Source organism: Lepidothrix coronata, unplaced genomic scaffold (genome assembly GCF_001604755.1).
Source record: "Lepidothrix coronata isolate B3197 unplaced genomic scaffold, Lepidothrix_coronata-1.0 Scaffold258, whole genome shotgun sequence".
Taxonomy (NCBI): Eukaryota; Metazoa; Chordata; class Aves; order Passeriformes; family Pipridae; genus Lepidothrix; species Lepidothrix coronata.
This window is the reverse complement of record NW_016690438.1, coordinates 293,109-306,763: the sequence shown is the minus strand read 5'-3', so window position 1 is coordinate 306,763 and position 13,655 is coordinate 293,109. Positions and strand designations below refer to the sequence as shown.

Sequence of the window (13,655 nt, the reverse complement as noted above, 5' to 3'; positions counted from 1 at the left end):
TATAAAACCACACAGGACACAAATCAAGCTTTTTTTCCCCAGCAGATCCCCTTTAGCCAGGCAGTAGTGGGACCCCATAAATTGCATGCACAGCCTGCACGTAGAAGGGCAGTGCCAGTGTTTGTGTTCCTGCTGCCTGAACTGCTGGTAGTGGAGGGTCTGGGCTTCAGCTGTTTTGCTCACATAGAAATGTTCCATAATGGTGGAGTGGTGCACAAAACCTTCTGGCAAAAGCCACATTTTGTTTGAGAATAAATTATAATCAAAGGAAATTATGTTGGGTAAGCTGCATGGGAATGATTCATCTGTGTGTGGTACAGCACCTTGGAGTACCCAGGTTCTCAGGTAGTGTTTTTCTATATTGGGTTTTTTTTCCCAAAACAGTTCATGGACAAATGGTAAAATCAACTCTCCCTTTAAGGTACACAAGTGTTGCAGGAATTGTGAAAGTAAAAACGCCGGAGTTATTTAGGAAAATGTACTGATGGGCTGCTAGATCACATTTATTTCATGTGTTCCACCGACAGTAATGTGGAGTTGTCCTATTGTGTGTACGTTGCCTGTGCAGTGATGAGTTTAACACATTACATAGGATGTTTCCATGTTTCTTGTGCGTGGAGAACCCTCTGTGTCAACACATCCACCTTGTGCAGCTTTGGCTACCGACTCTGTGCTTCTATAAATGCAGAACTGTGTTGCTGTGCAAATGTACTTCCATATTACAGGTGCAGGCAATATCAAGAGCGCTCAGATGTTTTTGTATATGCTAGAAAGTAGGATTTGTATCCACAGAATTCAGTGAGAGAAGTGGGCGAAGTTTGCTTTGTGGGCAAAGAAGGATTTTTGGTTATTTTTTGTTTTACCCTAGATGTGGAGCCAGCTGTGAATGCTACTCAGCAGTCTATGTGTATATTGAATTTGTGACTGGGTACATCTGAAGTGCAGGAAAACTGTGTTATCAGGATGCTACCCCATTTAGTGTTACAGCCTTGTTATATTCTCTAAAATATTTTACATTGCATGAATTCACATAGATATTAGTAATCATAAATAACTCTGAATTGCATATGCCTAGAATAGTAAAGACAAAGCCTGTCTGTGGATTTATTTATTACTCTTTTGCTCTGTTACCATTTCACTAAGGTCCCCATCTGGCAGCTACTCTGTGTTGGTCAGTGACCCATCTGCTGCCAAAAGCCACTGGTGGTTTCTAAGGGTGCAGCAGCCACCCCACACCCCTCTGCCCTACAGCTAATGGCTGTGTAGCAAGTGTCTGCTAGCAAGGTGCTGTGGAGTATTACACGTGGAAATGTAGGAGCAGCTCAATACTAGAGGAACATAGTCCAACTTTATTGCTGAAGCATTTTTGAAACTTCTCTTTTGCTTCCGATAAATGTTTTTAATAGTTCAATAGTTTTACATTGTTAGCAGAAATTATCTTTTGGAAGGAGTCTTGAAAAGGAAAAAGGCAAATCATTCACAAATTTAGAGCTTGTATTTAGTCTTCCTGTTGGCCGTGTTACTACAAACATAAAACATTTGCAGCACACTTTTACGGGGTCATTCTCACATGGCCTGCATATTCAGTTTCTCTCATTTTATTTTTCTTCTTTTCCATTAAGGTGCAAGTTGTACTTTTGCCACTTCCTCTTCCACCCTTCAGTGCCGTAGGACAGAAAAGCTTTGGCTTTGGCAGTGCTGAGGACTGGTAACCAGCCTTGGCGGAGGGTGCATGTTGCCACCCTCCTGGACTCTCCCCTCTGTTTTTTGTAAGGAGCTGGGTTTGAATGCAGTGCCCATTTTCTTCAACAAACAGTAGGTTACACTTTCAAAGCAACTTGTGTTTTTTACTTCCCATCCTCTTTGCCATCTGTCAGTAGATCTTGGTATACAGTCTGTTAGGATTCGCTGATAAAGGTTTTATTAAGATTTATTTAATGGGATTTTCAATCTTCCAATCTTTAATCCATGTTGGAAAAAATATTAAATAGTGACAATCTGTAGCTGCCTTGTAACTAAATCACTTAGCCCAGGAAAGAATGATTTCTAAAGAACTTCTGTCTCCAAGAGCTTAGTAGTTGTCTTGTTTATTACCTTACTGTGGTTAAAACTGCTTCAGTAGCGGGGGGGAAAGAAAAGAAAAATTGCTAATGCAGTTGTTTGTGTGGCTTGCCCTAGATATTATTCTTATCTTTTTTTAATCTTTTTTTTTTCCTAATGAGCAGAAGGAACTGTGAAAGGCAAAAATGCTGAAAACAAACAATACAACTACAAATAAAAAGAATTCTTTTCATGTGATGCAAGTCAAGGGAAAATCCTAGCTCAATATGCTCTGGCTTCTTGACACTCAAAGTGTGATCAGAGATTACTTATCATCCACAGGAGAGTGGGAAGCAAGTTAATTAAAATTTTCCACCCTTTCACTGAATGAAATGTCTCCCAGTTTGAGACGCATTATTTGAACACTTCTTTTTCAGGAGAGCTCTGGCACTTTTTTTCTGCTTCTGCTGGTGTTCAAATCCAGTATTTGCTAGCTAGAAAGAGCATCACACTTTCATCTGATGGAACAGTATGTTTGAAATTATATTTCCATTGTCTCTAATAATAGTAGATAAAATAATTACTATATTAAATATAAAGCAAATACAAGATGACTCTTTTCCTCTGCACCCGTCCCCGAGTGTATTGTTTCTTTAGAAGCATTTTTGCTTTAGAAAGCATTTAATATGACACCAATTAAAGGTCTCTATAACTGTGACTCCTGCTGGCACACAAATTCCAGTCGTGGGATAGGATTACAACCGATGATTCAGGAGGGGGAGGGAGAAGTCATTTCTCGTGGTCTTACAGAAAGCTTCAATTATCTGTACTTGCAAGTAAGGAGCTTGAAGCCCATGTGGATTACACCTGTTTATTCTGGAGTGACTCCTTTCTCTTGTCTGTCATCTTCAAACTCAGGCAATTATTAGAGTAGTTTATTCCCCAGGGACCTGGGGAAGAAGTGCAGTGAGTGACTCCAGCGAAGTGTCGTGCAAAGTTGGAGAGGGCTTGTTGAAGGGCATGTGGAGCTCAGAGGAGGTGTACGCCTCTGCATGATGGATACACTTCCTCCCTCCAAACAACCTAACATGTACATTGGGGTGTTGGGTACCAGCACATAGAAAAAATAAGAGTTCACCTTTTTGTAACATCTGTACAGAACTCTTTCAATGGGCATTTGTTTTTTGTTTTTTTTAATTTCCAGATTCAAAAAAACCATTTCTTTAGGCCTAATTGACTTTAATCTTAAATGTATTTTCTGATAACTTTACCCTTCTGAATGTGCTTACCTGCTTGTTTCCTTTCTGCACCATTGGATTGTGAAATACACCATCACCTGCTGCAGATGATGCTTAATCCTGACAAGTCAGACAGGTCCAAAGCCAGCCTTGTCTCCCTGCTCAGAGCCTGCAGGGACAGTGGGCTGTGGCAGGAGTGATGGCATGTCCCTGAAATAATTTGGCTTCTACAACAGTCAAATGAGCTCTGCGTGGTATTGATGTCCTCCCTCATTGCCATAATCACTCTCTGATTTCTGACATTTGTTGCGCATCCTGATGCAAGGGGAAGGTTCTTCCTGCTAATCACCCACCTTAGGCAATGAATTCAAAATAGAAATCCTCTTTGCAACATAAGATGTTGCTCAGGGCACAAACAAGGTCTGCTGTGCCAGTCTTTCCTGACCTGCTAGTCTTCTACCCTCTAAATGAGTGAGCTCCTTCTGGTTTTTCCTCTGCAAACACTGTTTGATGAAGGGAATGTTTTAGTCGGGTCCTTTTATGTGGCACCTCATGGCAGGCTTGCGATGGTGGATGCTCTGACCTTATTCTTAATGATCATGTTGCATATTTTCATGTTTATTTTTTGAAGGCGTTGTTGACCAATCTCATAAATCTCAGCATGTTATTGATGTTTTCTTGAGACATTATCTCTTAAAGGTGTCTGGATATGTTGTAATTTTTGCGTTACCTTTGGACACTCTTTTTAAAGTGGAAAGAGGGCAGAAATATCCATCTTACAGAGGGAAATTGGAGTCAAAGGAGACTTTGAATCTAGCATTATCACTGCTGCATGACGAGTCCTGATCGCTTCAGAGGACGAGTTAAGGGCCACGTGGTATTGCACTCCTCTTGCAAGGTGTCTCTTTCCTGGAGTTACAAATTCCAGTCTGTACATGGTGATGTTGTAAAGTAGCAGTATTTCTCTAAGTCCCCAAAAGCCTCTGCACAGAAATCAGAAGTTACATTAGTAGTGTTCCCTTGCATGCACTTTCTGGGGTAGAGCTTTTAAACATTCTCCTTTTAAGCAGGAGTAATACAGCTTCTTCAGCTATTTGCATTTGTAGTCATGATCAGGTTTTTAATAGGTATAGTCAGGCAGCCATTCAGTGATAAAGATACCAAGTGACCTAAATTACATTTGTTAGAAGAAAGGAATAGCTGAGATTGGAATTCACTAAAATACCTTGAAATGACTACAGCAGGATTTGGATTAGTTCTGATCAAATGACTATTTCATTACTGCAGAATAAATGGATTTTTTGGAGCTGCAAAACTGTTGTGCCTTCCCCAGTGTTGAGAATTGGCAGTTAAAACTCCTTACGTGCACATGAAACCTGTGTAAGCGCCTGAGATTCTTGGCAAATATAATTGTTATTCCAATAGAATTTTTTTATATTTGTAGAGACTAGTAGTTATCACTTGTCTGCTTTCTGTTTATTAAAATTAAAAACTACCAAGTAACCTCTAGCATCTATTTGCTATATTACTGGAAGTCTTGGCAATCAGGCACCTCACCGGAGCAATCTTTGTCGAAACCACAGTGGTTCTTTCTGTGTGAATTACAGGGTCTGCCATTTAGTTGAAAAAGAATCGGGAAGGCTCTGCTGGGTACATGTGCAGCAGGAGCCAGACTTCTGTGCTGAAAGCAGTGCTTTTGGTCTCGCCCACAGATTTCCTGATTCAAAATAAGAAGGCAGCAATGCGTATTTGTGGGTGATAAAAGGAATAGACTCGTACTTACATTTTTTGTTGTTGTTGTTGGCTATTTTGCTTTTGATCCACCATGGTAGAGTGCAGATATTCAGGATTTACTGTAGCCTAGACAAGAGCAGAATATGAGCAAAGCAGTGTTGTCCTTTTTAACTAGAACGTAATTTTGCTTTGGAGGACATAATTGATAACATACAATGAATTTGTCCTGTTCAGATCTGGAATCATCTAAAGCTAGATGGATGACTCAGGCAGTGCAAAACCAAGATCACAGATGTTTATCATTTTAAACAAGCTCATTTAATAGTTTGGGATGTATGGGCAATAGGTCTTGTATCTCATGTTTTTGAACGTTTTCCTTCCTGCCCAGCTGAACTTAGAAAATGACCCACTTCTGTACAAACCCCCTTCTCCCTCCAAGAAAACCCACAAATGTATTTTTTTCTGGTTTTTTTTTTTTTAGTGTCGAACTGAATGTCACACTCCAAGTGGTGATGCTAACTGTTGATTTTCCTTCCCCAGGGAGTTGAAGTGCAGACAGATTACGTTCCACTGCTGAATTCCCTTGCCATGTACGGCTGGCAGCTGACGTGTGTGCTTCCTACTCCCATTGTGAAGACAAACAGGTAGGGAGGGGGTGGGTGCTGCCTTTTGGCCAGAGAAGTTGCTGTACAAGCACTACAGTCTGTACAGGCAATTCCCTGTGCAGTTAGTGTGGATTTCCTCACAAACCCTGCTGCAGCTGTTCTCTGGGTTTTCTCAGCATCACAAGCCACATGTGGCAGGAAGCACGTGTCTGGTGGGCAGAATACTGCAAGGTGGCAGTGTGGTTTCTGCATAAATTTTCTGGGTATTGTTTCTGCCTCTCTGTAAACTCCTTGACTGTAAAATTCCAACTCTGGATCTTCCAGTAACCCCTCTTAGAGCAAAGACAAAATGTGTAATAATGTTTGGAGTGAGATGTTGTCTATATGAAGAAAAGAAATTTTATTCTTAATAGATTTCTGTCTAATGCTGCTGATACAGTCCAGCTGAGCAGAACTGTGTGAGGCTTGGGTATCATTGCTCTAGTAGCCTTCTGTGCAGATATAATAATTCTGTGGTCTGCTTTGCTGTTATTAATATTCTGAGTTTTAAAATATAAACACAAGTCCCTTAAAAATACTCTTCATGACTAGTGAAAAACAATTATCCCACTTGTTAATCATGAAGATGGTGCTTTCTGAATTTTCAGTGGTCAAGAATATATTTATGTTTATATACATACCCATATAATCAGTCATGATTTTCTGTCTTTAAAGAGTAAAAATACGCAGAGCTCTTTATGAGGTCTAGATGAAGACAACTCCTACATATAAAAACCTAAAAAGCAGAGGCCATCTGTGCGGGGGAAAAATGGTATTTGAGTTTGTCATACGTGTTTAAATACAGGAATGAATAGAAAATCACAATTATGGTTTGTAAGCCCTATCTCTTAAAGATATATATGATTTTCTTTCTCTTCCAGCTTTCTGTATCCCACTAATACCTTCAATAAGACAGGTCAGGCTGACAGTGCAGAAGGGCAGCCTCCTAATGGAACTGCATTTGGTTGTTCCTCCTGCTGTGCTGCAGACCTGTAGGCAGCACCCATCCCCATTCCAGATCAGTGCCCTGGGAGGCAGGGAAGGAGGGAGGAGGCACTCTGAGACACACAGGCTCCGGGGTGCTTGGGTTTCTTCCTTTTTGTTCCAAACAATTTATTCTGTGTTTACACACTAATGCTAAAACATTCAACAAAACTGTGTCACAGGCTGACAGGCTCTGTCAGACTGAACATTTCCCACCCCACCCCCCCTGCAAAATACCAGGCTGCTCAAAGACACTGGGGACAGGGAACATGTGGATCATTCTTCATTTTATTCTTCTTTGACCTGCAGAAATAAATGACTGAGATGGATTTTCGCTTTGAATGATGCTGGATGTGAATTTAATTCATTCTCAGGAGTGTGCATTTGTTTCTTTTCAGGGAGGGGAATTTATCTACAAAGCAAATTGTATTTCTTCAGAGACCTTCTTTGCCCCAGAAAGCAAAGAAGAAAGAATCTAAGGTAAATAACCTTGAGTTTCTGGTTTCTTTGGGTTTTTTTGGTGGTATTTTTATATTGTAATTGATTTCCCATAGAAGGAAAAATGGCCTATTCAGTGTTTCTGTGATGCAGTAGCCAGACACAAGGAATGGAACTATTCAAATGAAAGAAACAAAAAAAATGCTCAAATGATGTGAAAGCTCTTAGATTTCATTCTCTGTTGAACTTGTGGCAGCAGAAGGGATGTAGATTTCTCTTTATGTAAACCAGCCATAAACCTCCATGTATGACCTAAAATTTTCTGTCCATATTCACTGCCTGCAAGGTAGAACCAATACTGTTTTCTCTGACCCAATGCCTGTCTTTTTCTTTTCTGTTTAAATTGCGCTCTCTCTCTCTCTCTCTGTGTGTGTGTGTGTGTATTTTGGTAGAGCCTAGCACAATGTAGGCCTGATCTTGGCTGGTGTTTCCATCTATTGTGTGAATGATAATGAATTCTGCTACAGTTTAACCAAAAAAAGCTTCCTGAATCCAGCTAAATTATTCGAGGACATAGCTGACAGCTAATGATGTATGGATGTGGGTACATGTGTGTATTCCCACTTCCATTTTCAAATGTGTAGCTGTGGGAACCCCTGCCCAAGCTTGTCATGCCATACAGCTGAGAGACTGGGAAAGTGATGACCTTCCTACAGTACTCAAATTTGCCTTGCCCTTTTAGTATGGAAGGGATCAGGAAAGCCAGATGAAGTATGGAAAAGATCCCTGAAACCACACGACGATGAGCGTCTGATGAATGCAGCCCCGTTTGTGTTCTGGGTCTGTGTGCTTAGGTGGGTGCTGCCCAGCCTGATGTCACCTGCAGGAGTGAGGCCCTCGAGACCCTGCAGAGCTGAGCTGGAGTAGGAGATTGGAAGTGCTCAGCAGAGCTGACCACAAGGAGCATTTTACCCAACAGTTTATAGAATGCAGATAGTTTTCATCTATAAATCCCTCACTGTTCTGGAGCCTGGTTCTGTGAGAGTTGTCTTTTTGATACAGTGCAGAGCAGGGGAGTATTTGAACTGACTGAAGTAGGAGAGAAGTGCTGGGAGTGTGACTGTGATTTAAGATGTACCCTCTCTCATTAGCAAAGCTGGAGCCCGGAATATTGTCTTTACATGTTACAAAGCCCATCTTTCTTGTTTTTTTCTCTTTGTTTTCCGGTGATTAAAGGGATCTTGGGATGAGCATTAGAGTGCCTCTATTTGGTCATTCTTTTCCTACCACTGTACATGGTTTTAGTGGAAGTGGTGGGAACCCGTATGTGGTTGTACTTCTTCAAATAGGGAAACTAGTATGATACTGATTCCTTGTATTATAACACATACATACCATCCAGATGATTCAAAACTTTGTTTAAGTTTTTTTCATTCCGGGTTATAAAAACTTATTTAACAATGTCTGGTTGACAAAACAAAGGACTTAACTCGTTGGCAGCATTAAATATACAGGCATATTTGAAGGCAAGAATCACTACAGCACATTTTCATACCAAAGGTCAAGGAAAAATGACATACCTTGATTATAGTTATATAAAGAGATGTAAGACTGGTTCAACATCTGTAGGTGGTTGTTGTGAGTCACATCAAAGATACCAAACCTGGCATTTGACTAAGTTGCTGAATATTCTGCACATACAAAGTCACAGGCTCTTAGGTTTTTTTTTTTTAACTTGAGATATGGCATGTCTAAAATGTTTACAGATAACCCTTTGGAGGAGTGAAATAGGCTGGTAAGATTAAAAGGATATTGCATTGTTGGAAAATGATCCATCCTATCTTTGCACACCATCCAACTGCTGCTCAGGGTACCTAGAGAAACAGAAAAGGAAACACTCAAGGAGTGGTACAACTTAATTCTCTCTTCAGTAAGTCAGAAGTACGCTTGCTACTGCAATATTCAGTCAGTGATGAGATAATAATTTTCAATCACTTTATACAAAACTGATGCTATTTCAGCAGAAACTGGCTGAATGCATTTTTGTGAAATACAACATAAATACCTGACTGAGTACACGTGCATTTGCATGTACACACAGAGTCTCCTACAGTTTGATCTTTATCCCATTGAGGGCCCTGATCTTACCTTCCATCAAAGAGAGCTTTGAGTTAAGGGGAGCAGGGGGTGCCCAGCACTTCTGCAAATCAAAGAGGAGAAAACTCAGGTGTCTGAATTTTAAACAGTTGAGCTCTAGAACTGAGATGTTATTGTTCCTCTTTCTCTAAATTGCAGTGCTATTAAAGTGAAAGATAACTTCCTCTAAGTAAAACCAAGAAGAATCTTGTGAAAACCAGTTTCTTCTTCCCCTCCCAACCTCCCCCCACCCCACCCCCCACCCCTGCCTTTTCTTTTTACATTAAGTTCTGGCCAACAGAAGGAAAGAGCATAGTTCCAGCTTTGTAATCTAATAAACTTAATAGGTTTTGAATGGCTTTTTGATTAAGGAATAAAGAGCTAGATCAAAAATTTATGAACACACGATCTTCTGGCCAACTTCAGCACAGACCTGGTTTCTCTGGAGAAAATGGCTTTTGGAGCATGGCTGGATTTACTCAATGTCCTGATGAGATTATTTACACCATACAAAGGTTGCCTACTAACCCACCCCTGAGTTGCCATCAGCAATGGGCACTGCTGACAAAATGGTCATGCGCACTCACATGTACCTAGCAAACTTGTATAGGATGGCTCAGCAGCGGCTTGGAACCCTGGAGCAAATCCAGAGCAGGGCCACAAAATTGATAAGGGGACTAGAGCACCTCCCCTATAACGACAGGCTAAGGAAATGGGGGCTGTTCAACCTGGAGAAGGTTGCATGGGGACCTCACAGCAGCCTTCCAATATCTGAAGGAGGCCTACAAGGAAACCAGACATGGAATCTTCATCAGGAACTGTAGTGACAGGACAAGGGGAATGGTTTCAAACTATAAGAGAGTAGGTTTAGATTAGATATTAGGAAGAAATTCTCTACTGTGAGGGTGGTGAGGCACTGGAACATGTTGCCCAGAGAAGTTGTGGATGCCCTAATCCTGGCAGTGTTCAAAGCCAGGTTGGATGGGGCTTTGTGCAACCTGGTCTAGTGAGAGGTGTCCCTGCCCATGGCAGTGGTGTTGGAACTAGATGATCTTTTAAGGTCTCTTCCAACCCAAACCATGCTATGGTTCCGTGACCCTATGGTCTGGCTTTCCTTTCCTTCACTTTTTGACAAGTGAAGCAGATATAATAATGGCATATTTGTCAGCCTTTATGTATGTTACACCTGTCAAGTCAGTATTTCAAGGTACTGCTAATTCCCATTTTGTTTTAATTGTAGTCAAAACACTTCTGAAAGGGTGGCTGTTTCAAGTCTTGTGCAAGTTCTGCAAGAGTCAGCCTCACGCTTTCTAATCAAAAAACATTCATACAAATAGTTCAGAATATTTTACTGTTTGGATATAGTCTTGGGTATTAGTTCTGCTGCTAACCTGATGAAAAACATTGGAACAATGCCATAGGATTGTTTCCTCTGTCTGCACTTGTGCAGCCTTGCACATCCTTCCTTTCCACGTGGTGCAGGTGGGCTGCCAGGGTGCCACAGGCCTTAACAGTGACATGGTGTGTGGAGAGGAACCCACTAGGTATGTGCAGGAGCAGAATTCATCAGAGTCTTGTTTCTCTGCCTGACAGGTGTAGGCAGAAATGATTTAAAGCTGTCTGATTTAGTCATGCAATTTTTTTAATCTTGGGTCTTTTTGGTCAAACTAGTCTTTGAATTAAAACTACATAATAAAAACATTTCTATTCAGGAAAATAAATGTCCATGTGAGATTGTCTCTAATGGTCTTTAACATTTGGATCCCTTCTTTGTAGTTTCACTGGAGGTTCTCCAAGGAAGACATGCACAACAGAAAAATGAAGAATTCCACAAAGGCTAAATTAAGTACTAGGGACAAGCAAAGGGCAGAGGAGAAGCAGGAATTTGAAGTTACAGAGAACACAAGGAACTTGGAAGCACAGATCTCAGCAGCAGCCAAGCCTGATCCAGAACAGCAGCTGGACGATGTCATAGACTTGGGAGACGAGGGCGCTGGGACCAAGGACGCAGGTCCACATCACGACGGGGCGTCAGAAGACACGTGTCCTGCCAGTTGCGATGCTGCTGGCAATGCCGACACTGCCGGGCCTGCCTGCCCCAGCCAGGGCGCGCCCGGGGGGTGCGAGGCTCCGGCGGCTGAGGGAGGGGACTGCGCGGCAGCGCCGGGCGGCTGCGGGGGCAGCGATGGGGCAGCGCTGGGCGTAGACTGCTCCTGTGAGTAACACCTGCGTTTCAGGAATCCTGTGAGTTGCTGAGTCTTTGCCAAGTCAAAAGAACAGGTTTTGATAATCCCCATTGCTAACTCCGTTCCTCAACTCAGCATTGCTTTGGCGCTGTGCTTGCTTTGCTCCTTAGCACACTGATATCTTGATGTTTCAAGTAACTACAGCCCCAGACTTTTCAACCCACAGAAAAGGCAAAATTCCTTCCACTGTACATAGTGGGAAATGCTCTCCTAGAGCTACACTTTAAATTAAAAGGTAGGGACAGACAGAGAACAACCTCACTTTTTTTCTGTGACTGACCTTAGCAAACAAGCTTTGAGCCCAGGTCAGGGCAAGTGTTCCATTCCAATTGGTCAGATTTTATTCTGTAGTACTTTCTTGTCCACATAGCTTTTCTGGAGAAGTTGTTGTGCCATATGTTATTTTGTCACTAGGCTTGTAGTGTCATGAACATGGTATTTGGGCTTAAACAGGCTGAAGTTGGAAAGCTTAGATAAGATGGCTGTTATCCTTATTTATCTCCAGTAGCATATTTACTGATGATACTCTCTTCTGAATTTTATTAACCCTTGCAGATCTTTGAACAATAAGCAAATCGTGTACCTACTTTAGGCACACTGGGTAAACAAGCCCCTATGGTAAATTTGTGTGAGGCAGATCATTCTGATATCAAATGCCATTTCCTATTCACTCTTTGCCAGTCCACAGTTCATCAGAAGCTGTGGGGGCTTGAGAAGACAGAAAACAGGAAACAAAAAAGCAGGTAAACGATACTTCTGTCAGTGGTTATCCTCACAAAAATTGGAATTAGATGTTATCTCCTGACCTTTTCCAGGTGGTTTTGCACCACTTCCTCACCATTACGAAATACCTTGTGGGAAAGAACTGAAATTGTACACAGGGGTCAGTGGACAACAGATGTCACTAAATGACCTTACAAAATGCAAATACCTTAATAGAGCGTTTTTTCATAGAAGTAACCGTATTTTGGGATGGATAACGAACACAATTCTGTAAAATTACCAGCATTTTTATGTTTGAAGCTACATTAAAATATTTACAAGTGAATGTACATGTAATATAGTTTCTGTGCCAATGTTCTCCAAGTACTTCAGTATTTTTAAAAACATAGGAGGAAGTGGTTTCTCTCTTTTTGACCACCTTCATCCTTATTTAGAAGTGGGGTAGTAATCTGGTAACGAGGTGAGAAATACATTGTAAATTCCCCTGCTTTTCTTGTTTAAAGAAAGAGCTCTGTAAGTGATTTGCCATTTTTTCCCTTGACTTGTGCCTGATAATTTTCTTTAGTCTTCAAATCAAAATGCTGTACAAAGAACTATGTTCTGTATCATATGTGCACCTAGAGTGGTTCAAAAGCATCTTCTATGCCTAAAAATTACACAGTAGGCAGAACATTGCAGAGAAAGGAAAAACGACATCTCTTTGAATATTCATTTAATTGGGACGAAGGCACTCAAGTTTAAACCATTTGATTTCACACACAGAAAGCACGGTGGTATTTTTGTCATTGATTAAAGAGTTTTTTTATTTTGAATTCAGTGGTTTAATCACAGGACTGTAAGTAACTGCAGTTTCTGGTGGTATTTTTCAATTATTTCCTTCAATATCTTGATATTAGAATGGGGTTCCAAAAGCCTCAAAAATAGGTTGTTTCAGTTGTTCTACTTAAATACAGGGTCTCTGCTCTGTACAGTTTTAAGTACCTGTTTGCAGATTTTACTAGCTTAAGATCCTTCTACTGATGGTTTCTATCTCAAGGACTAGCTTTGTATTAATCTTGTTTAAAAATTCACTATATTTAATGAACGTTTTGCTAGTAGAAAGTGTTGCAGTAGAAAGACCTCTCCAAATACTTTTTAATAGAAAACATTTATTGGATTGCAATTTGACCTTGTTTAACTGGATCCCAACTGCTTACAAAACTAAGGAGAAATAAAGGTCATGAAGAGATTCCTTATTTGTGATGCTTGCAAAATTGCCAATAATTTGTCCCCAAAAGGGAGAACTTGGGATCTCTAAGTGGTGATGAGGGGAAGCTCCTTACTGCTGAATTAGCAGTATTTACTAGTGCTACAGAACTGGCTACTTCGTTTTCCTTTCCCAGCCTGACAGAGCATGGAAGGGTCTGTGGGGAAGTTGTGTTTAGGTGAAAGCTTGGTTTAAAACTTTGTTCCTGTAAATGCTGGAGTGGCTT

General features: G+C 41.0%; 1 protein-coding gene across 1 annotated transcript in view; it reads left to right on the top strand.

Moving 5' to 3' along the window:
• RFTN1 (raftlin, lipid raft linker 1) overlaps positions 1–13,418 on the top strand; it is a 102,893-nt gene extending 89,475 nt beyond the window's left edge. Inside the window, exons 8-10 of the mRNA XM_017835495.1 lie at positions 5,553–5,656; positions 7,039–7,120; positions 10,991–13,418. Coding sequence (XP_017690984.1) covers positions 5,553–5,656; positions 7,039–7,120; positions 10,991–11,437 — 633 coding nt within the window. The 3' untranslated portion in view covers positions 11,438–13,418. The remainder of the gene's footprint in view (positions 1–5,552; positions 5,657–7,038; positions 7,121–10,990) is intronic.
• The last annotated feature ends 237 nt before the right edge of the window (positions 13,419–13,655 follow it).